Raw genomic sequence first — 26,294 nt, 5'->3', positions numbered from 1 at the left:
TTACAGTGATATATATGTAATTATATCCGAGAGGCGCCCCTCGGGGTTGGTTTGTATAACTATATAAATCAGTTCCTGCCCCCAGGGGAGTTATTCTGCAACTCACTCCACAGCGCAATCTTACACACATAAAAATGGCGATACTTTATGAACTTCTCGAGACGCACCGGACCTCAGCCTTGGTTTTACTCGGAGTGTCGGTTTTTTTCTTTGCCCGGCAGGCGACAAAGTCCAAGGCAGGGCCTCCATTCGCAGGGACTTGGTCATCGGATTTTTTGAGCGTATATATTTATGGATGTTTTAAGTTCGTGAAATATGCTAGAAGTATGTTGGATGACGGATACTCCAAAGTAAGTATTTTGATAAGGTATGTTATGCAGGTACCAGGATACACATAATTGACTAGATTGGTTCTTAGTTCCCAGATACACCGTTCCGGGTACCGGCCCCCACAAGTACTAAGATTATAATTCCACCAAAATTTGTGAAGGAACTGAGGAACTATCCAGATTCCAAACTGAGTTTTAATGCTGCTATTTATGATGTGAGATGATATTGAGACCGTGTGGTTAAAGTAAGCAAATATGGTATATTAACATCATTAACAGATCCTGGGGCTAAAGAGAGTTGAGCTACAATCCCTAGGGGAAGATAATACTCCTCATCAGAAGATGACTAGATCACAACTTACAGCTAATCTCGGTATGACCTTTGATTTTTGGTCTATAGCAGCAATGTGTATGAGCTTGAAGCTAACTCCAAAGCCCCACAGCAAAACTAATTGCCCCAATGCTAGATGAATCTAAATACGCATTTCAAGTTGAGATTGGGTCAGCCAAAGGTAAATTACTGGTAGGTAATGATAGGTCTTATGACCCAGCTGACACCTGCAATTAACAGAATGGAAAGCCGTGCCCCTTCATTCGACTATAGTTCATATTATCGCCCGCACCTCATCTCGCGTTACCGTTGGTGAGGAAATCTGCCGCAACGAGGACTGGCTCCGCGCCTCTACGGGATTTTCAAAAGACATCTTCGACAACGCATTCTGCATGTTTCTCTTCCCCAGCTTTATGCGGCCCCTCGCAGTCTTCCTGTTACCATTTCGGCGTAGGATCCGCTGCCAAAGAATGGAGTCGCGAAAGATCCTGGGCCCAACTTACACGCAGCGACTAGCAGATACAGAGGCGGGCAAGCCGAGGGTTGAGGATGTGTTTGGTTGGATGGTAGCCAATGCACTGCCCAAACAGCGGAACATAAATGATCTGGTCGATTACCACCTAGCCCTGAGCTTAGGAGCGATCCAGGTGCCAGCGAGTACACTAGTTAGCATAATATATGATTTGGCCGCACGACCGGAATATATTGAGCCAATACGAGAGGAGATTATACAGGCCGTGACGGAGGATGGTGGGCAGATAAACATGTCAACACTGGCGAAGTTGATGAAGATGGATAGCTTCATGAAGGAATCTCAGCGGTTCAACGCCGTTTTAAGTGAGTAGTTTTCTTTCTTTCTGATTCTCCATTCAGTGTAGTAGTTATAGTAGCACTAGTAGCTGACATAGTACAAAGCCTCCTTTTCCCGAAAAGCCCTCCAGTCTTTTCACCTCTCGGATGGGACCCACATCCCCGCAGGCTCCATACTCGGAGCATCCGCAGTTTCTGTCCATTTTGACCCTAAATACTATGAGAACCCGGACGAGTTTGATGGATTCCGCTTCTACAAGATGCGACAGCAGAAGGATGCAATCAACAAGCACCTATTCGTATCTGTCTCCCCTACGGAGATCAATTTTGGATACGGGGCCCACGCTTGCCCGGGGAGGTTCTTTGTGGCTAACAAGATCAAGGTCCTGCTGGTCAGGATGTTGATGAAGTATGACTTCAAGTATCCTGAGGGTGAGAGCAGGCCAAGGAATATAACGTTGGGGGATGCAACACTGACGAATACGACGAGAAACTTGATGATGAAGGAGAGAGTAGATGCGCCCAAGTGGGACTTTTTGTGATGAACTAAAGAGGCCGGGTTTCTTTTGTTTATTCTAGACTTATAATTTCTTTTGTTTATTCTGGACTGGTAATTTCTTTTGTTAGGGATATTTAAATTTACCACATAATTATATAAACTACTTTGAAGAGAAAGTAATATGAGCCCCAAGGGTTGGTTGGAGAGGTATCGGCATGAAAAAAGAATAACGGTCGTGCGGAGTACTTTTAACAAGGGCCCGCTCATGGTAGAGTGCGCTAATCTCCTATAATATAAAATGTCAGGACGAGTAAAATTTCACAAATGCGGGTTGCTGATTGGTTTGGCTAGCTGGGTAGGAACAATGCTGAGTAGGAACAATGGTTAATTCGGCTTGGTGAGAACATACTGGATTGTTCGTATGGGTTTGTGACTATGGCCGACAATTGTGAACAAAGGCACTTCTGAAAGACGTAGTGCTAGCTGCAAAATTACTATATTATATTGGGGGGGGGGGGGTGATTCTGGTCCTATTTTGAAGTACCCGGTCATAGCTGTTGCTCGAATATTATAATAAAAATAAATAAAAAAACCCGCTCGACATCGATAATTTTACAAAACAAAACAAAAAAGTTCACAACACTGCCTAGGCCTCGGTTGCTACATCTTTTCTACGTCCGGAGGGGGGTTTGAACACTCACAAGTTCGGTACAGAGTGTGAGCTCTATACCACTGGGCCACGTCCAACCCCCATGTTCACCTTCTTTCCTTTGCTGCTGTTACCTCCATGGGGGGCTCGTACGGTATAGCATCGGATATCTCATAAGCGTGAAATTTTCATAACTTGACCCGGCCATGCGTCGTTACTCTTAACTCGCAACACAGCGAAAAACGCTGTCCACCAAAATGGTGGTGACCTATATATACATGTATATAGCTTTTGCCTACAGATCGAATCAACCCATTGATCTCACATACACCCAAGCCGATTCCTAGAGCTCGACCATGGATAGACGGTGACCAGACAAAGCGATAGCCTCTAAACTATCCCTAACCACGGGCGCTGCTATATTATAATACACATCGCCGATCGCCCACTAACCTGTAATTGTACTAGTAGCGAGAGAGGAGTCATCATATATCACTCGCCCACGCGCATGCCAAGCCCGTACCTTACATAACACCCACGGAACCAGTCTACCCTCAGTGAGCTGCGTTGCCCGCAAGGTAGTTACCCACCAAGGTTTGGGTGGACGCTCGCTGAGCTAGGGGCCGCGCCTATACTACATGTATAGTACATGTAGCTACTGATGGGTACGCAGACTGGTTGGTGAGCTATTTCGGTCTGTTTGTCGTGCATTACACCAGGCGTCGGATCTATGGAACGGACCATATATATATATAGCAAACCTACAATTAAACTCATTCCCGCTCTTTCTCTATTACTAGCGATACCGATTTTAATACATGCATCATGTGACTACCGTCTTGGTGTGAAGGCCGCTTAGGATCTTGTGAGAGTACCGCAGTAATGGGTCACATGATCTATATATTAAAATCGGCATCACTACTAGTACCGCACGTTTGCCAGGACGCGCGCACGGTTTAATTTTGTTTGGTGGTGGTCGGATCGATCTGATTGGTTGCGCAGTTGCATATATAGGAGGTGTATTACCCATACATTACGCCGGTACATGTATGTCATAACTACATGCACTGTCGTTCACGGGGTATTGGTGGATACTGGGTATTGGCGAATTGCAGGTAAAAGTTGGCTTGGCTGTCTCTTTTTTGCTCCGTCCGCCATCACCCAGTATCCGCCAATACCCCCGTGAACGACAGTACGCTGTGTGTGTGTTATGTGTGTGTGACGTGCCAGCGATCGAGTGACAACCCATGATCCGCGTCTCCTCCAAACACAACGCACAATATCCAGTGGACTTGGACCGGGCCTGTGTGTGTTTCTTTTATTTCTGTTTTTATTTTTCTATTTTTTGTTTTTCTCCTCTTGCGATTGAGGGGGTGATTTGGGTGATTTGGGACTTGGCCCATTCTATGGTGCCGCTTGGTCGAGGTGTCGTAACTTAATCTCTTTTATTACGCACCGTTCAGTAGCGTACTGCGCACATTACATGTAGTTACGGAAGAACCATCGGCCAACCTAAGCTCGTTCCCCCAACCTCTTCTGCTTCCGCGAGACTACCTACGGCCAACCATACATAAACCTACCACATGCACATAAGCACATACACACACACACACAAAATCCACACAAATAAACCTCACACATAAACATAAACATATATACACATACACACAAGACCTCAATACCTACATACCTTCAACGTCCACGATGGCACGCACGATGTGTACCACAACTAAATACAATCCTCCCTTTTCACTCCCTCCTTCTCCTTCACCTTCTCGATACCCAGCTCCTCCTCCTCCTCCTCCTCAGCTACGCCATACCAGTAGACAGGAGCAACGGCGCGCGAGGATAAGTGTTGCGGTGAAGCTTATTGAGCAGTTGGAGGTGAGGATTAGTGGCATGGAGAGAAATACAAAGGAGACGGCTGTGATATTTGAGGGTTTGCGGGAGGTGTGTATTTTTCATTCTGTTGGTTGGGGGCCGTAATTGGTTGATGAGTCGGTTGTTTGGGTTGCGGGTGCTAACGGGTGCTTTGGTGTAGAGCTTAAGCTTAACGGATACGCCGGCGACCTCGGGAGAGCGGAAAAAAGAGAAGGAGGAGGCGAAGAGTGGAGAGTGGAGAGGTGAGAGCGGTTGTCATGAGGAGAGTGAGGAAAGTGATTGCGAAGAGGGGGTGGTGAAGAAGGTGGTTGTGTTGAGAGTGTCGGTGTAGGTGCTCAGTTCAAGGGAGAGGGACTCGGTGTGTAGAGGTGGAGTGGAGGTGGAGTGGAGTGATGGCTACATGTACCTGTACACGCAGTTACAGTATACGTAGTGGGTAAACTCAATTAACGAGGTGATTGGTTTTGATGATACAAGTGGCCATGGTTAGCGTTCTGTGTGTCAATGATTTCTTATAAGGATTTATGCAGCAGCGCTAGCTAGACAGACGGCTGGGCGCTAATAAGTGCTAAACTATAAACTCTAAATTTTAGATTATCCTGGCTGTATCTGTGCCGCTACTTTTAGCATATACATACATGTATTTACAAAATGAGACCAGCTGGTAGTTTTAGAAAATCTCAAAACCAGTGTTTATAGCACCACCCAAGTACATATACTAGACCAACCCAATCCGCGCCACATACCACAAGTACTCCATAGCACCCGCTCCGTGCCTCCGAGTCGGCCCGCAACGTACCTACAAAGATACACCCAACCCGTCGCGCCGATCATAACATGGCATGCGGCGTAGCCCTACTAGCCACACACATGCATACCTCCCCACCCCCACCGGCGCCACAGCCTCTTCCTCGTACAACAGCAGGTGCCACCAGTACTACATGTACCTATCCAGGTTGAAACAATAAATATCTCAGATGCAGTGATATCCCCCCGCCGCACCGCCACTGGTGTGCGTCATCGACGATCACTCGGTAGCGATAAGCGATTCGATTCGCCCCGAGAACATGGGGGGGCTGAGGGGGCACGAACGGTTACTCCGCTACGGTATGCTACGGTACGGTACGACGCGCGCGGGTTCATGCGTTTGGGTTTTGGCTTGGGGTTGTGGTTCTTGGTAGAGGGTTAAGTGCTTTCTATTTAAAGTAGGGGTGGCGGCCGTATATAACAACCAACCGATCTCTTATTCGTTTTTGATACGCCCATATATGATCACCCATTAATTCTCAAGCGTTATGGTTATATATACTGCGAAAGAAGCTTTAATTTGACTCTACGAATTGAAAAGAACAGTAACTAGAAGAAATGTATTTCCGCATCCTCCAATGCCCCACTGCGCGCGCGCCGACGCCGCCGCATCCGTATTACTACTATCGAGATACCTCATCGTCGTCGTCGTCAACACGTGCACCATTAGAGCTACGGGGTGAGGTGCTAGAGGAAGAGAAGGCACACATGCCGTACTATGAGCACCAGTATAACAAGGAGCGGCAGCGGCAGCAGCAGCAACGGGGGAAGGAGAGGTTGAGGAGCGGGGAGGCGGCGGTGAGGAGGTTGGGGGGGAGAAGATGGCTGGTTGTGGGGTGGGAGGAGGATGCGCGGTGGGGGGCTTGATGGGGGAGAGGTTTAATGGGTTGGCGGGGTTTGGGTTTTTTTTTCTCCTTTTGGGGGGGGGGGGGGGTTCTTTGTGGGGGAGTTTTTTTATCTGGAGGGGAGTTTTAGGAGTATTTGTGTTTTTTTTTATTTATATATGTAAATGTGTTTGGAATAGAGAATGCCTACAGCTGTTCACCTCCGTTCCGTTCCGTCCTACATAGATGTAGACATGCGCTGGTTGACTGAATATCGCATCTCCATGTAAACCGCCTCTCCTATGGTATCAATCATCTGCGGGGCTCAAGGAAACAAAAGAGTGGCCAGTGCATGTAGTTGTCTCCCCCCCCCGATCCCTCGCCAGTTCAATCACGGGCCGTCACCCGTCAGTTGGGGCCGGGGACGATATCCCAGGGCAACTTGGAAGGCTATTCGACGGCTACGTGGCTGGACTCGGTTAAGCATATGTGTCCGTTTCCAGAGAGCCTACAAAACTACGCTGCGGTAGCCATTTGATCGAATCATCATCATCACCGTAATCATCATAATCTTCATCACTCCAACATTCATTCCCGCATCGACAAAGACTTCCGATAGCACATACACCAGTAGTCTGGAAACGTCAACATCCTGTGATTTCACAAATATAAGCCTAATGATTGATACTCTCTTTCTTACAGCGCAAAATAAGGACATCCTCAGTACTTCGTTCCCAGCAATTTGATACCTGGTGCCTCTAGGGTTAGGGTTTGTCAGTAGCCACCACTCACGGTGAAGCAGCCATTATGTTCTCTCTAGAAACCCCCCAAAACTGCTTTTACCTCGATTCCGCGATATTCTGCTGAAATTGAGCGAGTTCTAGCTGTGTTTCTCTATCCCCAGACCTGCGTTTGTTATCGGTTGCCCCAGGGCTTTACGCGTTACAGCAAGCGCGTCGAAATCAATTTGCGGCACCCCCGAACACGTCTCCCCAACTCAAACCTCCACGCCCGCAATCGCTCAATCCTCACCTCCGCCCACAACCTCACGATACCCACGATACAGCACCTATACCACAAACCCATAAATATAAACACAGCAATGGACGAAGATCTCACCTCCCACTTCGGCCCCCTCCCCGCCGACGTCGCCCCCGAGCTGCAAGCCATGCTACCCCTCCACAACATCAGCGCCGAAGAGCTCTTCTACAAATGGGAGTCCTACTGCATGAAGATGGGCCCCGACACCCGGCCCACCCCCGACACCGTCGCCGCCTTCCGCAAAGATGTGCGCGACCAGCTCGAGAAGGAGGTGCGCGCCCGCAGCCGCACCCAGCAGCACCAGACACCCGCGCGCCGGAAGCCTACCGTCCCCGCAGGCGGTGCTGACTGGATGATAGATGAGCTGACCCCCAGCGTCAAGCGCAAGTTTGACAAAGGGTACGAGACGCCTGTGAAGGCATCGCGAGGGCCCGGTGGTGCCCCTGTGAAGGGGGGGGCGCCGTCGTTGTTTGCGGCGAGGGCGAATGCGGGGGAGGTGGTGGAGGTGCTGAACGAGCATCTTCCGCGGCCGGCGATGCCGCAGCCGGGGGTGGAGGGCGGGTGGGAGGCGCGGGTAAAGCTGGTGGCGAATGTGGATATCAAGCGGTTTGGGTTCCGCACGATGCACCAGAAGCTGACGGAGGCGTCGGAGGTGATGGACGACCGCATCGACGAGATGATGACCGCGGTGCAGGAGCGCCACGGGCTTGCCGACGAGCAGTTTGGGAACCCGTCGACGGCGTCACCGGCGGAGGTCGTGGCCGTCGGCCGCATTGTCTCGGACTCCCTCGACGGAAAACTCAACGCCGCGTCAGTCCTCCTCGAGGCATCCCGGAGAATGGGTGCCGGTGCGAGAGTTCCGCTCAAGCTCGACGCCGTCAAAAGCTTCTCCTTCTTCCCCGGCCAGATTGTGGCAGTGCGCGGCGTCAATGCCAGCGGTGCCTACTTTGCCGTCACGGAGATCCTCGACATCCCGCCGCTCCCGCTCCCTGCGTCTACCGCCGAGACACTGGCCGAGTCTGCCTCGCGCCTGGCTGGCGCCCCGTTGTCCGTCGTGGTGGCGTCCGGCCCATACACGACAGAGGACAACCTCGACTTCGAAGCGCTCGATGAGCTCTGCGAGCGAGCGGCGCGCGAGCGCCCTGACGTTGTGATCCTCACAGGCCCGTTTATAGACTCTGAGCACCCGCTCGTCAAGGTCGGCGACTTTGAGCTGGAGCGCGAGCGAGGCACGCCAATCGCAGACCTGTTCCGCGAGCGCGTGAGTGCAAAGATCCGAAAGATCGATAACAGCATGGTGATCCTTGTGCCGGCCGTGACCGATGCCATCAGCCCACACGTTGCGTATCCGCAGGACGCCATAAAGAAGCGCTCCCTCGAGCTGCCCACTGTATGCCGCCCACTCGAGTGATCCCCCATGATGCACAGCTGACAGAAGACAGAACGTGAAGACGCTCCCCAACCCCGCCACCTTCTCGCTCAACGAGGTGGTCTTCGCCGTATCCACGCCCGATATCCTGCTACACCTGTCGTCCGCCGAGTGCCGGCACAACCCGCCGGAGCCACACCCTATCGCACGGCTGTCGCGGTCGCTCATGGCGCAGCGCAACTACTATCCGCTGTTCCCCGCGGCGCCGGGGGTGAATGTGGATGTACCGTATTGCAGGCTGGCGGACTTTGTCGCCGCGTGTCCGGATGTATTGGTGCTGCCAAGTGTGTTGGCGCCGACGGCGAAGGTGGTCGAGGGCGTGGTTGTGCTGAATGCTGGGGCGGCGAGTAAGAGACGGGGGCAGGGAATTGGGTGAGGTTGTGGGTGGGGCCTGGGCGGGAGGAGAGGGGGAGGGCGGGGAGATGAGGGGGCATAGGGTGTTCGAGAGGGCGAGGGTGGAGGTGGTGAGGGTTTAGATAGGGAGGTTAAAGGGCTTCTTTTTTTTCTTTTCGTGTTTTTTTGTATTTTTTGTTTTTGTTTTGGGATAGTTTAGAGAGAGTGGGTAATGATACCATGCGTGGCCGTGGTGAATAGTAGTTTTCTTTCTCTTCTTTCCGTTTCTCATGGTGATGATGCATTAGATACATATGATGCTAGAATTAATAGGTTGTAATTCTAAGCATAGCTTCTCATCCACTAGTCCGGTCCGACCTCAACCAATGTAGTGCAGTCTACACGACTAGGCCAGCTAGGTGCAAGTTTAAGTGTAAGTGTAGTTACAATCCCTCTTTCCATTTTCTCCCTTTTCTATTTCTATTTCGCAATGCCCCGAAGACGACATGTGGTAGATTGACAGCTTGGGGCTAAGTGTCCCCAGAACATACTCTTTTGTCATTTCTGGAACTTATTGGGCCCCTCCTCGTGTGGTTACATAGATGTATGGCCATCCGGCCCGCCGGGGGGGGGGGGGGTCAATGATTGGATTTACCGGAAAACTGGCTGGCTACCCTCCCGTCCCCTTTTGGCTCTGTGTATGCTTTGGCTGTGGGAAGTGTTAATCTAGGTTTCTTTGTGCGTGGTAGGTAGGTAGGTGCTTAGGTATGGAGCTCCGGGTCTGGGTGCTGAGTTTACGGGGTGGTCGGGGTGGTCGAGTGATGGGCTGTGATACGGCGGCATATAATGTAGGTTTGAGAGACTTGGCGATAGTGACTTATTTATTTAAAAAAAAAGTAACGTAGACCCGAATATCCGTATCGATACAATCAATACTGGCCCCAAGTGACTAAAGCTCGCGGGGGATCTGAACTAATCACTTGTATTTTAGTGATGGGGCACAAGACAAAAAAGTCTCCCGATCAGACACGAGGCCGCAAAACAAAAACATAGTAGCCGGAAATTAAGAGAGAAGACAAAAAACAAGACAAAACAGACAGAAAAAGTCTAGTCTCGAGGCCTTTTTTTTCGAAACTTACGAGTGATCGTCTATGATCTCCATATCAGCTTTAAAAAATCTAGTTTCGATAGCTCCCCCCCGGGGCCATTCTATGTAAAAGGGGACCGTTGTGAGGTAAACTGGTGCGGAGGTTTGGCCAGATAACCCTAAACCTAAGTCTCGAGTCTTTGCGTGATACATGGCTCAAGTGTTGCCAATTCCGAGACCACCTTCTATAATCCACAAGAAAAGACAAAGCGTACTCAAGTATCGTCTTGTTTTGTCTTGTGCCCATCACTAACTTGTATTTTATAATAGACAGGGGCAGCCGGAACACTGAAACAGAACGGGCTGTAAAGTACTACATGCAGATTAATGCGCGCGGCGCGAGTCCTTATGATAGAATGCGCCGATAGGCCACATCCCACCCAAGCCTTGATATGTGTTACCGAGTAACATGGAGAAATGTAACCCTTAGAGCTCCACGCGCAACCATAACCGAACATTACCGCACGCTTGATATTGAGAATATATAATACTACAACAGACGGCTCACAGGTTGTTTTATCAATAAATAAATTATCAATGATCATCATTAAATTGTTTCATGATGAATCACTCGATCTATGATCGGCGGGTCGAGTGATGGCTGGTGAAGCGCTGGCCCAACCGCCATCTCAGTAAGCAGTTGTAGAAATAGAGTCGTATAATTATATCACCTTTTGACAATGAAGGGGGATATAGAGTGATATATCTTCTCAATAAAGATTTTATCAGAACAGTTCCAACCATAACTATCACCCATGTGCTTTCACTTTATCCAATTTGTTCAGCTAGCATATCAAACCCCAACAATTCCCATAAAGCGTTCGAAAATGCCGAATCAGTTACCGTGATATTCTTACTGGGTTGTTTGGTTTCCAAGCTCTCCCAAAACCCTTCTCGGTCATCTTTTTTTCGTTTTCCCTTCTCTTTTCTTTCTCCCCCATCTTCCCTTACAGCCACATTACTTGTTCCACAAAAGATTCCGTCGATCAAGATGAATTTCAATCTCTCCATCGCCTGTCTCTCTAGCTTTCTTTCCTCCGGCTCTATGGTGTGGTTTTTAACCTTTAGTACCGCCTGAAATACTCTCAAGAAATACCACGATGTCTCCTCTACTGCAAGCCTCTGGACCATCATATCCTCGTTGGCTTCATCCAAGTAGGATAAATCTGGTTGTGATAAAGTACCATTTATTATTTCTAAGAAGCGATAGAATAGTCCTTCTAGTATATCTCTCTGATATGTTTTCCCCGCACTCAGAGTCTTTAGGAGCCGAACCAGAATAGTTGTTAGTTCTAAACGAATGTCCCTTGTCGCCGGTTTGTCTGTTGGGTATAATCCCTCAGATAAAAGCCTTCGGGTAGTCTTATAGATTAGCGAAAGGATTCCGACTAGCATTTGGATAACACTGCCAATCCCGGAGGCTAGGAACTCTTTGTTTCTAGTATTGATTGTTTTGCCTCCCTCCTCAATTAAATAACCTAAAGACGAAATGGCCTTGTCACAGGTCTTTCCGACAATTTTTGAAATATCTTCAATCTCCTGTGACTCCTTGGTCCCATATGTGAGCTCGGCTGGAGAGATTGCTTTTGTAAGTTTCCCGTCAATGAAATCTTGTACCACGTCATACAGAGCTTGTGATGTTTGCTCGATAGATCTAGGTACTAAGTGCGGCTCTCTAGCAAATTGCAGTAGATACAGGGACGATATGAGTTTGGAAATCGCCGCTTGGATAAGAATAGGGGTTAGATGATGCATGCAGGAACAAACATATCATGCGGTTGGACATGCACAGGGCAAACACTTACATCCAGAAAACCGCACAAAATCCCCTCCTTCGGGAAGAATATTCTGTGATGGATCTTGCAGTATCTTGCTTGTCCCAGATTGATTCTCCACAGGTTTCGCAATATTTCCTGCAGATACGCTTTTCCTCTTATTTACCGCCTTTCCCTTTCTCTTTACCAAGCCTGCTTCATGTGACACAGATTCATTCGCCTTCGACAAGGCAACAATCTTCTCTGTTAGTTCGTTGACCTTCGCTTGCAGCTCATGGACCCTGTCGGCATCCGCCTCAGATCTTTCCCGCCAGAGCCTGCAAGCCTTGATATGCCGTTGCTCTGAAGCCGGATCTAGGGCCCGTTCTCCGGAGAAAGTGTGCGAGCGGAGCAGATCAATAAATTCTCTGATAGAAAGGGATGGTGGCTTTGTTTGAAGAAGTTTGATTGCCAGTGCTATTCGGGCAGGGGAATCAAGGCGGGAGGGCTTGGATGAGATGCTAAGAGGGGTAGTAGGGGGCGTTGTTGATGACATTGTTGGATGAGGTTGCGAGTCGGGATGCGAAGTGATATCTCAAAAGTTGACATGTCGACACGCAGCCGATTATGCAGGGAAGGTGCACACAAAAGCAAAACATTAAAATCGATGCGGCCCGCGCTTGGGTTTTGATCCGGGAAAGAGAGGGAAAAATACTAATGAGGACATATATGCCACTTAAAGACATATGGTGCGCCCACTCCTAAAGGTGACAAAAATCGGGCGAAAAGTCAAAGGCTTATAACTTTGCCAAAAAAGAGATTTAAAAAAATCGGTAAATAAAAAGTGTAGTACTAGTGATGAACTTTAGCTTTTATTTCCAGATTTTTGATATCTACTTTAGTTAAAAAGTTATAAGAGTTTGAAGTTGCGGATTTTTGTATGTAAAAGGCGCCAAGACTAAGCAAAGTGGAACAGTATTATACCCATTTATACCTCCTCAAATGTGGAATGCAGCAAAGTGGCTAGGAATAAGCCCTCTCATTGGCCTTGGAGTTCATCTTGCAGCCACGATTGTTCCACTTCCAGATACCGCCGTGTCACCTTTAAGAGTGTGCGCACCATACATGTCGCAATATATAGCAGTATGTCAATATCAAGGAATATATTAAGACTGGACTCGCAAGAAGAACATTTCCCGGGAGGAGTTATATTACCAACAATTTTTTACTTGTTGTCTTCGAGAATTAATTACAACATAATTATATAAGTCAATTCCTCACTCAGGATGCCGATATAGCAGGGCAACTATCGTAGGCATATTAGCTTACGAGTCCTATGGAGAGTGCAGATCTCCCGGGCCCTAAACGTCCATTCTCCCCGGTGTCTCGTCAGCCTTGATTGACTACACCCCGCACCCCGCACTGCACACTGACAAGGAGCCCAGCCGAGTGACCCACCATGAGCCATGACCATGGCAATACACGTTTCAGATACATACATGTACATGTAGATAAGAACGGCATGGAACACACACCTACATGGTACTGCCATGCAAGCGGTCAAACCGATAACGTCCAACTGGTTTCATCTGTGCCTCTCAATCAGCGAAGCGATAGAAGCTTGATTCTAAAGACGTTTCTGTCAAGGTTATGATGTATGTAATTAACCCCCGTCTTGCCGGCCATTATGAATCTGCCTACTAATATGCAGTCAACCGTAATAACTACAACCGTCTTTTCGTCATCATTCGATGTTTGCTTTATGTATCGAGAAATTTCTGCCGCAGTGAACGGCAAGGTTGAAAAAAAAGTGTTCATCTCTTCATCTGCATCCGGATGATAAGATGGAAAGCCCAAATCCGTCGAACTTTTGCGGTTCAGGGGTATTGAATATCATGGACCATGTCTCATCTTGAAGGTGCGCACTACTCACGAGGGCAAGGCTGAGCCCAGGTGGGAACTCGTGGGATGGAAATTCAACCGGTATCGTAGCTCTACTCCACATGTCTGCTCAAGTATCGCGTGCACGCCAACATGTAAGTGATCTTGTAGTTGAAGTGACAGGCTCGGTACACACATCCGACTATGCTTAACAAGTCCCCCCTTTAACTTTTGCATCTTGAGGATACTATCGGAGCCACATCGAGCCGTAACCCACATATCGCGGAGTGCAGCAGCTGCAGTCAGGGTTTACATACATGTCTTTTGTTCTCGCCACGTGCGGGCCAAAAAAACTCCGGGGGAAAACAGTTCCCGGATGAAGCCTGCCTGCTTAGGGGCTGTGCCTCGCCTTTATCTGATGTTAAGCGAGCTACCTGTCTGAAGGAGGTGAGAGATGCCGGGGATCGAATTGGATTGTTCGATTCGTTCGATTGACATTGACTGAATCCAGAGACCATACACTCTAGACTCTAGGTACATACTCTGCAATATGTACTACCTACTAGTAGAACGCCCTGTGGAACTACCCAGAAAATCATACGATATATATTCTAATCCATCACTACCACGTATTCATGGCCTTTTCTGGGAGGTTTTTTCCTTTCATTCGTTGATACCTAGCTAGTACAGTGAAGACGTGCTTATTAGCCGGAAGTCCATATCAATCAATAATTACCTACTCAACTTAGCGCTTCTATGCAGGGGGTAACACGTGCATTATTGCAAGGCATGGTATTGCAAATGAATGAAACGAAACAAACAAATCTTCATGCAATACACCCCAGATATTATATGCAGGTCCAGGACAATTTGCAATTGAGAGAAGTCGACTTATTTTTTCCTATGATACGGTCGTATGTACGGCGGCAGCCCGTCATCGATAACCGCGTCTTATGATGGGACGACCACTGGCGGCTGAAACTTACCGTTTTGAATTTTCTAGTAATTGCTATGTAGTACAACTACTGAAGTTTTCATCTCCGACATTTTTACTGTGCAATTTTAGCTCCTTGGAATCTAGTTATCGGGCAACACCCAGATCTAGAATATTCGATTGCCCATCTCCAGACTACATACTTTAATATCATTTTTGGGGTTCTTGTGACAGTCGGAGCAGGAGAGAAAAAAATAGCTTTTTTTTAATAGGCTTCATCGTCGCCGTGCATTAGTTATAGCTCAGGCAACGGGGGCGTTATATCAAAACGGAAGGTTATAAGTATGTTCTCGCATCTTCATAATAAATTACTGCATTCACTTGGTGATTAATCCGATATGTAATTGCATTCTTGGTTAAGCAAAGAAACGTGATTTCTCTTACCTAACATGCAAAAACTTCAGAACTTGAGCGACATTCCCCATGACGATCTTCAGGAACGTCTCCTATTGTTAACTATTCACTTAAGCTTCAATGATTTACAATGTTTGGCATTGTTTTGGTCGCTACAACGCTCGGGTGATGTCCGGTTGGTGCGCTTGATATTCCCATGTAATAATATCGCGTTAACGCACTCCAAACTATCCCCGACACCGACAACCCGATTTCAAATCGCCTGTGAGACAGTGATTAGACGTTAATTTTTTTTTCTAGAAGCTGACTATGGACCATAGGATGGCAGTGGCAATGGCAGTACATTATTATGTATGTCTTGTTTTGTTTTATTTTGTGGTGGAGAAACAGCGCTAAACATGTAGACTGCAGCACCGTTTGAATGGTGATGTGTGGAAAAATGGCTCCGCAAGAAATGTAGAGTATCAGAACAATTCACAAGACCCCCCGAGAGAAGCGAGGACTGTGCGGTGGTGCACTGGAGGCTTTACTTAGAAGTTAGGGGCACCTGCCAAGAAACCGGGGGGCCACGAGAGAGGCGGTGTTATTAACCAGAGAGGCTCAAGAGTTAATGGAACGTCTGAGTGGGGATTCGCCAAAGCTGGTGGACCGTGATGTGCCCAAATTTAACTGATAATAAAGGCAATCCTATTGATAAGATGGTATCTGCTACTTTCGATCTAAGCATCATGAATGCTGATGTTTTATTGGACAGCTATCGCCAGATATATCAGAGGTGCAAATGATCAAAGTGCAAGTCAGGTACGGTAGATAGTTCGCTGCCCGGGTGGTGCTGCAGCTAGCGGTTGGGTTTTGTGCAGGCTTGCCGCCCTGCGTCTGCTGCACCTCGCCAAAAGGTCTTCTACCACCCCCCACCCAATCAGGTTCAGGCATCTCCTTCGCATTTTGTTCCTGTTTGGCATCCCTGACTGCTCCCAGCCGTTCGGAATAGGTATCCAAACAGTAGTCTGAATGTTGTAGATAGTGTGTCGCTGGGGTTCATCAGCATCATCGTCCATCATCCCTCATCCCTTTTTTCTTTTTTGTCCCTCTTTTTGACTGTCTGTTACTCCCTGAAATTCACTGTGAGTAAGTCTGGAGCTCTCACAAAGCTTTGTCTGTTCCCGCGTGTCTCTGCACAATACCGAAAGTCCCCCTTTTAGGTACTGGCTCTTCTCTCCGGCCAATTGAGAGAGAAAAAAAAAGTGACAGGGTCATCGTCGGCCAGCTAGGCGGAAGAGACTGTTGTGAAAATTCTCATTGTCAGATCTCCTTCGGCACCTGTCTTCGCTCGCTCTTACATACACTCACTTCCCCCTCCCCGACATCGTGTGCCCGCGGTGGCTTCCCTGTTGACATATTATCGAAACGAAATCCCCACCCCTCCCGTGGTTGTAGTGGCTACTACTTGGGCACGCCAAAACCAACCAAATTCTACCCCTGAGGTGATCCCAGGGCAGCAGGAGCATAAGCATAGACTTATTACGACCAACCTACGGGAACAGTTATATACATCCATTCCGCTCGTTTCATCGCCCATCCAGTAGCTTTACTATACCAGAGAGAGCGGCATCATGTCGCTCAACGGATTGGATACGCCTGAATTGACAGAGGCATTTGCAAAAGCATGCGCAGAGCCTGGAAGCTGGTACGTCAACTGTTTTTTCTTTCTTTCATTTCAATATATATCTTTCTCAACCCTGGCTTGATAATGGTCAATCATTCTTTGGAGGGGAAAAATGCCTTTCGGTGGAACCCGTCTACAGCTCTTTTGCTGACAGGTATTGTGCTCACTTTGTAGGTTTTGGATTAAATACACCTCCCGAGACGATGTTGAGCTTCTGTGTCAGGGAACCAATGGAGCGGAGGAGATGCGAGAAGCAGCAGAGAAGGAGCCAGATGATTCGCCGTTGTATGGATTTATTCGATTCAGGCGACGAAATATCTTGATCAAGTATATCCCGGAGGGAACTTCGCGGGTTTTGAAAGGTAAGTCGCTACAAATTAAAAAAAAAAAAATCAAAAAAAAAAAATTCATTCTCCGTTTGCGGAATAATAACATTCCTTAATCTTCACAGCTCGATCGCAGGTGCATTTTCAATCCGTTGCTGAAAGGTTCATTCCAAACGACACTACATTCTCAATATCGACTCCTAAAGAGCTACGCGACAATGCATTGACGTCAGCATGCTCAACGCATACTGCAACTGCTTCGATATCTTCTTCGAATAGTTCTCTTCGAGCGCGTCGTTTAACGGATATTGCCGAATCTGCAGATGAGGAGGAGCCGCCTACAGCTGTAATGAGTGCTGGTTCGCCGGTGACATTCGGTGAGATCGATGGAAAAGGGAAGAATAGTCAAGGCTTGGCGGTGGTGATTACCGCACATGATTCGTCAATAACAGATGGCGGACCTGGCTCACCCGTCTTTCTCGATGGGGACAGGGATCTCTTGGGGTCCCCCCTAAGCGCCTCCTTTTCGAGAGACTCACTTGAACCCAGAAGAAAGTCAACAGGTACCTCACCCAGACCTTCTTCAACCGATTTATACGGACCGTACATATACACCCCTAGAGAAAAGGTTCGACTTGGACCTCGTCCCCACGTCGAGCCCGTAAAACGGCCTCATACCTCTGGTGAGCGTCCGAAAGCCTTCCCTAGCCCCGACCAGGAAATTCGACCCGTGGTCTCGGTTCCTAAATCTGTTCAAATTCCTCCAAGAAAATCCAAAGAATCAAGGAATAGGTCCTTGTCCAACGAATCTCTACGATCAGAGCAAGATACAATCTCATTCCTCTCAATTGAGATTGAGGACTCACCACCTCCTTCACCAAAATCACTCTCGCCGGTTCCCTCACAAGAGCCTGCCCTTACTCCTGAAAAGCAGAGGTTGATGAGAGCTTTGCAGCTGAGGAGAAAAACAATGCAACCTGAACTGAAAGAGCAATCGAGGCGGGATGAGGAAGCCGCCCTAGAGATCCAAGGTATGAAGGAGTCAGACGAAATTAGCACCATTGCAGAAACTGACGAGGATGAAGACCGAGAGGAAGGGGAAAATGGGATTGTATCCCAGAAGATAGTCGAGCCAGATTCAAACGAATCTATCGGAGGGCAAGAGGGGGCAGATGTGCTCGAGGAAAGTTCCTGTGGAGACGCGGTGAGTGAAGGGGTAACACTGGATAGGGGAAACGAGCAGACAGAAACGGGAGATGCAACGGAGGACTTGAGGGAGCAGGATGATAAACTACCGGAATCACCAGTAGAACTACAATCTCCCGAGAGCACAAAGGTTCGAGGCGAGCCTGATTCCGACGTTGACACCGAATCCGATCACACCGAAATTTCCATCATGACGGATTCTAGACCCGTAACTATGACAGCTATTCAGCAACCTATCCCTAGCATGATTAAAAGCAGTTCTCGCTCACACCCGACCAAACCCCCGTCACCAGATCCTTTGGCATCAAAGGTGCTCAAAAGAACTGATCGTCCAATTGAAAGCGAGCCCGTAAACGAGCCCCCTGTTCCTGAGGCAGCCCGTTCTGTTTCTGCACCTTTCTTAAAACCGACAGCTCCAGCAGCTGGACCCAGAAAAGCTGTAGGCGGTGGGGGTGGAGGTGTGGCACAACGGATTCGACAGCTCGAGATGCTGTCAGTTCAAAAAGCTGCCGCGGCAGCAGGAAAATCACCCCCTGTGAGCCGAGGCGGCTCCCCGACACCACCGATTCCGCAGTATCACCCAAACCGTCCGTCTAGTGTACATGTCCCAGTCGCGTTGCGTAGGATGTCTAACCCCCCTGCTCCTTTGCGGCCAACATCATCGGTATCGCGTCCATCCACTCCCAATACTTCTGTCTCAACTCTTGGGAACTCCTCTGGGAGTTTCACGTCCTCGTTACGATCAGTTATATCAACGCCTTCACTTCCGAAATCAAGCCCGCCAAAATCAAGCCCAGCTCCCAGGATGGAGATAATTGAACGCAATAACAGGCCCGAATTGCAAGTCACAACTCAAATTACCAGAGACGAGCAAGGAACTCCTCATCCATCATCCCAACCACCTCCGGCTCCAATTCCGGCTCCTGAGTCAGCCAAAAGCTTGAAAAGCCCCAATAGCTTCAGCCGGAGATCCAGCGTGGATATAACACCACAAGATCCAGTTCTGCGTAGCAGGAGTGTAGACGTAGCTCCCCCTCCAACAACAGCTTCTAGAGGTCAAAGTATCGACAGGGGTAGGGGTATTTTATCTAGATCATCAAGTTCAAGAGACTTGGAAAATCTCTCCGAGAAGATTCCCACACCCAGTTCTAGCCCTAAGCCCACACCTACCTCCCCAAGACCACCATCAACATACACGAACAGCTCGAAGAAGAGTAAGAAAGAAAAGGAAAGGCGTGGATCTTCTTCCAGCTCTGGGGGATCAGGGCCGTCTAAGGAAAAATCTAGATCCAAGTCGAAATCTCCGACAACCCCCAAGTCACCAAAGAGTCCTGGATTTTTGCAGAAAATGAGTGCGGCTTTAACAGGCAAGAAATCAAAGGAAGATGTACAAGCCCCCGCTCCTGTAGCCCCTGCCGAGCCTGCGAAAAAGTCATACCTTTTGGCTGGTTGGATAAATGCTCAACTTCCGGATACCATGTTATGGAGGCGGCGATGTTTGAAGATAGATTCAAGTGGTTGGCTGTTCTTGTCTTTATCAGAAGATGAGGTATGATTCCTTTTTATTCCCTTGAATTTGAGATTCCTCTGACGTATGAAATAGAATGCGCCACAAACTAAAAGATATCACATATCTACGGAGGTTCGATCGGTTGATTTACCAGATATGGATGAGCAAGAACTCCCCCACAGTGTGAGGCTTCATCTCTTTGAAGGCGGGACTCTGCAATGTGCTTGTCAGAACGCCAATGAGCAGAAAGAAGTATTGGGAGTGATTCGTGGTTGCATTGCATAGATGGCTTGCCCACTCTTCATTTCATCTCATTCTCTAGCATCCAGAGTTATTCGTTTACATACACTGTTTTAGTTTTGCGGTCTTTTCTCGATAAATTTCAACCTTGTATTGCCAATACTTGTGGCTGCAAAAGAAACTGAATATTACAGACGATACTTAATGCTTCCCTTTCTAAAAAAAATATCTAGTATACTTTTCGTTATCACTCTTTCAGCTATGTTCTCGTTATACTCATTGTCACAATCGTGCCGGCTTTTTTTTATTATCATTTAAAGATTCGTTATAAGGCAGGAGCCGTTGGGCATTTGTGCTCGCGGTTAGAAGGGTTGGGGCAATCACCTCCCCCTTTCCTTTATTCACTCTGCAATGCACCTATATCAGGGGTGCAGTTTTTCATTTTGCCGTGGATTCGGGTTTATTCTTTTATTATTCTTTTTACAACTCTAGATCTACCTACTAGTTAGTGTGTTTTTATTCTGTCTTCACTTCCTGTTTACTATGTTAATACCCCCGATTACCTCCCCATACACCCCTCCCCGGAGATGTCTTGCTATACTGCATTGTTTGTTTTCTTTGCTTATTAGTTCGGTTGTGTGCTTGATATTCCCCTTCGGTAGAAGATACCACACCCGTTTCCTCCACTCTACCGTCACGGATGGCTTGTGAGTAGGAGTTGGGCAGCGCGATTTGATAATCGCAAGTTTTTTTGTCTTCGAGCGAATAAATAACCTTTGTTCGACCTAACTTTCCGTTGTGATTCGAACCATGTGCAAACCTGGTTCCGTTGTAAATAAGCCTTGGCGGTCTCTATTCAGGGTCCGTTCAGGGTCCATTCAGGGTCCAAGTCGCACAAACCTTAAATCCACGTGCAACGAAGTATCCACAGTCTCCATCATTAAACGCAACTTCTAAATGGCAACCTTAGGGCTCCCCCCAACTGCTACTCCAGGCCAGCCATTAGCCCCATCAAGCCGTTATATTCCTGGCACTGGCGTGCACATCTTTCACTACGAAGTATGTGCATCTATCGTTGGAATCCCGCAGCTATCCCCTAGCTCACCTTCAGGACTTGAACAAATCTTGTCTGTTCTTCCCTGCACCGATTCCACAAACAAAAACGGGATTCTTCCACAAGTGGGGGCTATAGTTTTGGGAAAGGTGACGAGGATAACCCACATTGAAGCTACATTGGCTATTTTTGTTGTGGGCGAAGTAGTCTGCACTGATGAGTTTAAAGGTATTATCAGGTTTGTTGCAGACGTCTATAAGCTATGAGTTAGATAAGCATTAAAAGCTAATGTAATGTTCGAGAACGTAGAAGGGAAGATGTACGAGCTTTCTTGAAAGATAAAGCCAAGATCCTTTCCAGCTTTAAGCCTGGCGACATTGTTCGCGCTCGGATTGTAAGTGATATCCTGTCCTATAATTTTCCTAAGTAAATCACCTAATTATGTAATTATCTGTAGATATCACTTGGTGATCAGTCAAAATACTTTCTCTCAACTGCAAGCAATGATCTTGGTGTTATCGTCGCACATTCGGGTATGAAACATAGGCTTCGATTCCCTCGAGCCCAATATCATCATGTGTCTAACTTTATTAGAATCTGGCGATCCACTAAACCCGTTAAGCTGGCATGAAATGGTCTCACAATCGACGGACATGATAGAAGAACGAAAAGTTGCAAAACCGATGTGACACTAAATACATCCATTCATTAGTTTTACTTGAGATCTGTCATTGGGTGGGGAAGGGAGGGGGGAAGGGGAGGTGAGAGTTGGCCGTCTTCAAAAAAAGGAAAACAGCGTTTAAATTAGGTCTTCTAAAATACAAAAATCAATGGAACCCCATTCTCGTCATTATGATGAAACCTACACAAGTAGCCATGTATCTTGCATGTGTCTGGGCCTCGAATCTTTAATCTCCTAATTTTGAACACGAGTGAATTAGCTTATAGAGGAGTAGATCTACATACATCTTAGGAATACTATAACCTCTCGGTAAATGATAGATCTCGGGTCCTGCAGTTTTAGAATCACGATTAAGAGTCGCCCAATTGGCGCTTAATTAATCGCTCAATCAACTAAGATCTGTTTCTAACTACATGTAGCAATGCGCACGTTGTTATTTGCGCACGTCATATGACTGAACCACCGTTGTAGAAGATTATCTTTGCCGTGAACGAACGGCTCACTGTACTTCAAGATATCGATACACCAGTATTACCGTATTGTTGAAACTCCGCACATATATATTGTCATATTTTCTATGTAGTTATGCCGGCGTCACGATCGGCCTGTTGCTCACTACATGTACCTTCTCTCTGTGTGCGGAGCATAAGCCCCAAAACCCCCACATCACTGCAGTGCAAGCGGCTATGCGCAGTTTTATATAGCGTACTCCAGCATGCGCATTAATCTTGTTTTTCACAAATACATGTGTAACGTGCATATAACATGCGCAGCCCTTTCTTTTTTTTTTTTTTTTTTGTTTAATTCATCGCAGCCCTTTCTTATATTTTATGTGAGAAATAAAAGATCCGGGCCGCAGAGAGTTCTTACTTTGCTATTCAAAAGTTTTAATTCCTAGTATAGTAATAGGCCCTATTATATGCCTAAAAGTGTACTTTGAAAAGCTGAAAAGTGATTTATACAGAGGTAAACTCTATAGAACGTATGCGAGCGGGGTTTGTATATCCTCCGGGGACGTGTGGAGTGGACATGGTGCTTTGAGGGCGGTTTATCAGTAAATTAAAGCGGAGATAAAGACGGATGGGGGGTTATTTTTACCTGTCTGTGGTAGTTGTAGATACGTTGTTGGATGAGAGAGAAGGGAGGAAGGGAGAAGGTCGTTGGTCAGGCGGTGTGGTGGTAGCGGAACACGTAGAACATCTAGCCAGATTGCCAACTCAGAGAGGGGGGCTAGTTTTGAATTTTGTTTCATTTTTGTTTCTGTGTGTAAGCTCGTTTAATTGTCAACACATGAACGCAATATAATACCAATTGATGAGTTTTTAGCCATGAATGACGTAGTACGGTATCGCCGTATAACGGCATGATAATTCAGTCTCGATGAGCGAACCAGCAATTACAAATAGTTCTCGCACATATATCCTAGTCACCTTTGATTCAGTATTTCTCACATGAAGAGCCTGCTTCGCCTGATGCGTACGAGCGCTGTACTAGCTCACACCACAAAGCTGAAGTCTCGACACCATATATTTCGACCATTTGACATAAATAAGTGCAGTATCTCACTACATATAATTATAAAAACCAAATCCTTTACAATCATACCATTGACATTAGCGTTGTCTAGTAGAATGCACATGCCAGATCATCGAAGCTCATCAAAACGACATTCCCATCCACACAAGCCTAACACCCGCCTTTGTAATATCTGCCCTAATTATGATACTTGGGATAACCCCGGACACGCAACTACAATAGCAACTCCTGAAACTTCGGAGATGGAGAATTGGGTCAGAGTACAAGACCTCGGCGAAGGTTCGTATGGAGTAGTATGGCTAGAGAAGAAAGGGCAAGAGGCGGTTCGGGCCGTGAAGAAAGTCTCCAAAGCGAATATTATCCTCAACCAACGAGAGCTATATGCCTTGAAAGAGCTGAAAGAGGTAAACATTGATTGCTATATTATACCTGTTGACGTAAAAAAATTATACGCTAATGCATACACCATTTAATAGTACCCCGAATACTTTGTAGAGCTATTGGGATCGTCTGAAGACCAAAATAGCGTCTACTTAGTGATGGAATATATCGAGAACGGCGACCTCATGGGCGTCGTTAAGAACCGCCAAGGCACCGACAGAATCTCCGAGAACGAAATAAAATCGATTACATGGCAACTACTTACTGCTTTAGAAATTATGCACAGTAAAAACTTTTGTCATCGTGATCTAAAGCCTCAGGTAACACATCTCTCTCTGCAGAATACTTCCTCTACTCATGTAGAAGTAATTAAGATTTGGATTATATAGAATATCTTGGTGGCCTCGACATCACCCATTAGAGTAAAAATCGCCGATTTTGGCGTTACGAAGCAAGCTTCGGATAGTACCCAGCTACGAACGGTAGTGGGAACATGGGGTTACATGGCCCCTGAGGTCCTAGGCTTTTCTGATGCCGAGACCTCTGGGTACACGAGCTCTGCAGATATCTGGTCACTTGGGTCTTTACTTCACTTCATGTTTACCAACGAAGTCCCGTTTCCAGACAATCGAAAACTGATCAATTACGTCCGGGAGAATAACGCACCCTTTCCAACAGAAAAATTACAAAGGGGAGGTGCGAGCTTGGCTGCAAGAGATTTTATTAAAAGCTTGATGAGCCCCTTCCCGGAGAAAAGGTTGACCGCGAAGCAAGCATTAGAAGCGCCATGGCTAAAAATTGATGAACCTGACCAGATCAGTCCGGATCCAGTTTTAGAAAGTTCCTTACCAAATGATCCCGAGCTTACGGTCAGCCTACCAAATGGTTAGTCTCGCATCTACATGTATAATCCTGCCTATAATTATTCCGGTGTGAGGAAACATGGAAATTAACGAATCATCCATCAGATTCTGGTAATTGGACGGCTAGGCCCAGCGCTAGCTACCCCAACAAACTTTTATATTTACACGACTACAATGCCCAAGAGGAAGGATTTCAGAGCACAGACTGGCCAACTAGAGTTCTCAACGCGGCGAGGCTTCCTTGCGTGGGATATCTAGACTTAGCCCCCTGTGGCTATTTAAGCGAACGGTCGTTAGGATTGAGTGCAGAGTCTATATATCCTAGATCACAAGATCTAGAGGACGTATCATTTTGCCAATCGCACATCATCCAGACCTCATTCAGGCGAGTTATTATATCACTCGGAGCATGCATGTATCCCAGGAGCTAATAATTCCAGCAGATTGAGTCAAGGAGGTTTCAGCTGGCATAAGAGCTCTTCAAAGGCTATGCAATGGCCAAGGGCATCATGCAAGGTGACCTCATGCGGCAAGAAAATCTCAGTCACTACAGCAGCCACAGAAAAATATCCCTCTCCAAAGGCAATTGGAGCGAAAGTTGGGAAAAGACAAAAGAGTCGGACCCGGAAGCCGAGGGTCTTATGCTATTCTTGTGTAATGGCACTATGTAAGCTTCTTGCAACAGATATAAAGGAGTAAAATACATGTAGTGCGAGGGCTTATGATCTCCGGCTCTAATCATATAACTTTTATATTTTCGTTTTGATTTATTTTCATTTAACATCGAGAATATTATTATAATTCTACGTACATATATATTCAAGTTTCAGTAGCAACGTAATATGAGATGCACCCAATACTATGACATGCCTATATCTAGGGCCCATGGTTGACGAGAAAGCTCTTAGTATATCCACCGGACTATTTTGAATTCCGATGCATAATAAAGTAGGCAACTTTATCTTGTTCCACCTCCTCTTAAAAAGTAGACACACATACTAAGTGATATTCCCACTCTCATTTATACATCAAAGGGGCAGACATCACGTACCTTCTATTGTGGGTTTCTTATCCTTTGAGTTTAGCTATCACAAAGATAGATACAAATCGATTATTTTATAGAGCAAAAGGCCGTAGTTAATAATTAAAACGGATAATTGGTGAGGGATTGATCCAGGTTTAATAACTGGAGAAATTCGAGAGAAAATCTACACTTTTAACCCATAAAAGGATAGCCTAATTCGGGTATAATAGGAAGTCAGGGGCTAGCTATGGCTCAACTCATTTTGGTGGGTACGTGTGTCAACTTGTATCTTGAATTTTCATTGGCCAAATCCACCTTTAGCTCGAAGTAATTAGAGTAGCTATATATGGCCTTTGCTTGAGCATGAGGCTTTTACTCCAAAGGCTTATTGCTACTCAAAATGACACGCCCATCCACCAAAATGAGTTGAGATAGGTGTGAGACCATTATATGTAAGACAAAAGTTTCACCTGCCCATCCTCATAGCTGGCGGAGCTGCCTGAGCTGCCTGTCAGACCGCCGAGGAGGCTCTCACGCTCAGAGCTATTTACTGCTAGTTATGAGTACATATATATTCGGATCTTGCACTTAGAAAATCTCCCCCTGAATTTTTTGAAAAGGCAATATCAGTATCTCCAGGACATGGACTATGATCGATGTGGTTATATTGCACCAGGAAATAATTGGTATATCGATATAGACTAATGTTAGAAAGTATATTACGTCTGTTAATCATGAATGGG

At 46.8% G+C, this 26,294-nt stretch overlaps 7 protein-coding genes across 7 annotated transcripts; 6 read left to right on the top strand and 1 right to left on the bottom strand.

Annotated features, from left to right (window-relative positions):
* Positions 1-326: 326 nt before the first annotated feature.
* LAJ45_07435 (uncharacterized protein) lies at positions 327-2,012 on the top strand (the record flags this gene model as incomplete). The annotated part of the gene is made up of 6 exons (XM_046116993.1): positions 327-350; positions 419-544; positions 609-702; positions 773-841; positions 901-1,497; positions 1,576-2,012. The coding sequence occupies 6 exons, from the start codon at positions 327-329 to the stop codon at positions 2,010-2,012; spliced, it is 1,347 nt and encodes a 448-aa protein (XP_045969638.1).
* A 3,852-nt stretch (positions 2,013-5,864) lies between these two features.
* LAJ45_07434 (uncharacterized protein) lies at positions 5,865-6,173 on the top strand (the record flags this gene model as incomplete). The annotated part of the gene is made up of 1 exon (XM_046116992.1): positions 5,865-6,173. The coding sequence occupies one exon, from the start codon at positions 5,865-5,867 to the stop codon at positions 6,171-6,173; it is 309 nt and encodes a 102-aa protein (XP_045969637.1).
* Positions 6,174-7,232: 1,059 nt separating this feature from the next.
* On the top strand, positions 7,233-8,976 carry LAJ45_07433 (uncharacterized protein; the record flags this gene model as incomplete). Its single annotated transcript, XM_046116991.1, has 2 exons — positions 7,233-8,561; positions 8,614-8,976. 2 exons carry the CDS (start codon positions 7,233-7,235, stop codon positions 8,974-8,976), a joined length of 1,692 nt encoding a protein of 563 aa, XP_045969636.1.
* Positions 8,977-10,848: 1,872 nt separating this feature from the next.
* On the bottom strand, positions 10,849-12,390 carry LAJ45_07432 (uncharacterized protein; the record flags this gene model as incomplete). Its single annotated transcript, XM_046116990.1, has 2 exons — positions 10,849-11,804; positions 11,886-12,390. 2 exons carry the CDS (start codon positions 12,388-12,390, stop codon positions 10,849-10,851), a joined length of 1,461 nt encoding a protein of 486 aa, XP_045969635.1.
* Positions 12,391-16,676: 4,286 nt separating this feature from the next.
* Positions 16,677-20,056, top strand: LAJ45_07431 (uncharacterized protein; the record flags this gene model as incomplete). The annotated part of the gene is made up of 5 exons (XM_046116989.1): positions 16,677-16,750; positions 16,904-17,091; positions 17,181-18,086; positions 18,141-19,810; positions 19,865-20,056. The coding sequence occupies 5 exons, from the start codon at positions 16,677-16,679 to the stop codon at positions 20,054-20,056; spliced, it is 3,030 nt and encodes a 1,009-aa protein (XP_045969634.1).
* Positions 20,057-20,968: 912 nt separating this feature from the next.
* LAJ45_07430 (uncharacterized protein) lies at positions 20,969-21,754 on the top strand (the record flags this gene model as incomplete). The annotated part of the gene is made up of 4 exons (XM_046116988.1): positions 20,969-21,303; positions 21,375-21,459; positions 21,523-21,598; positions 21,660-21,754. The coding sequence occupies 4 exons, from the start codon at positions 20,969-20,971 to the stop codon at positions 21,752-21,754; spliced, it is 591 nt and encodes a 196-aa protein (XP_045969633.1).
* Positions 21,755-23,378: 1,624 nt separating this feature from the next.
* LAJ45_07429 (uncharacterized protein) lies at positions 23,379-24,554 on the top strand (the record flags this gene model as incomplete). Its single annotated transcript, XM_046116987.1, has 3 exons — positions 23,379-23,687; positions 23,760-23,984; positions 24,054-24,554. The coding sequence occupies 3 exons, from the start codon at positions 23,379-23,381 to the stop codon at positions 24,552-24,554; spliced, it is 1,035 nt and encodes a 344-aa protein (XP_045969632.1).
* Positions 24,555-26,294: the final 1,740 nt, after the last annotated feature.

This window comes from Morchella importuna, assembly GCF_003444635.1.
Source record: "Morchella importuna strain M04M26 chromosome Unknown Morimp01GS024, whole genome shotgun sequence".
NCBI classification, from domain to species: domain Eukaryota; kingdom Fungi; phylum Ascomycota; class Pezizomycetes; order Pezizales; family Morchellaceae; genus Morchella; species Morchella importuna.
The sequence above is the reverse complement of the archived record's forward strand: the minus strand, read 5'-3'. Positions and strand labels throughout refer to the sequence as shown.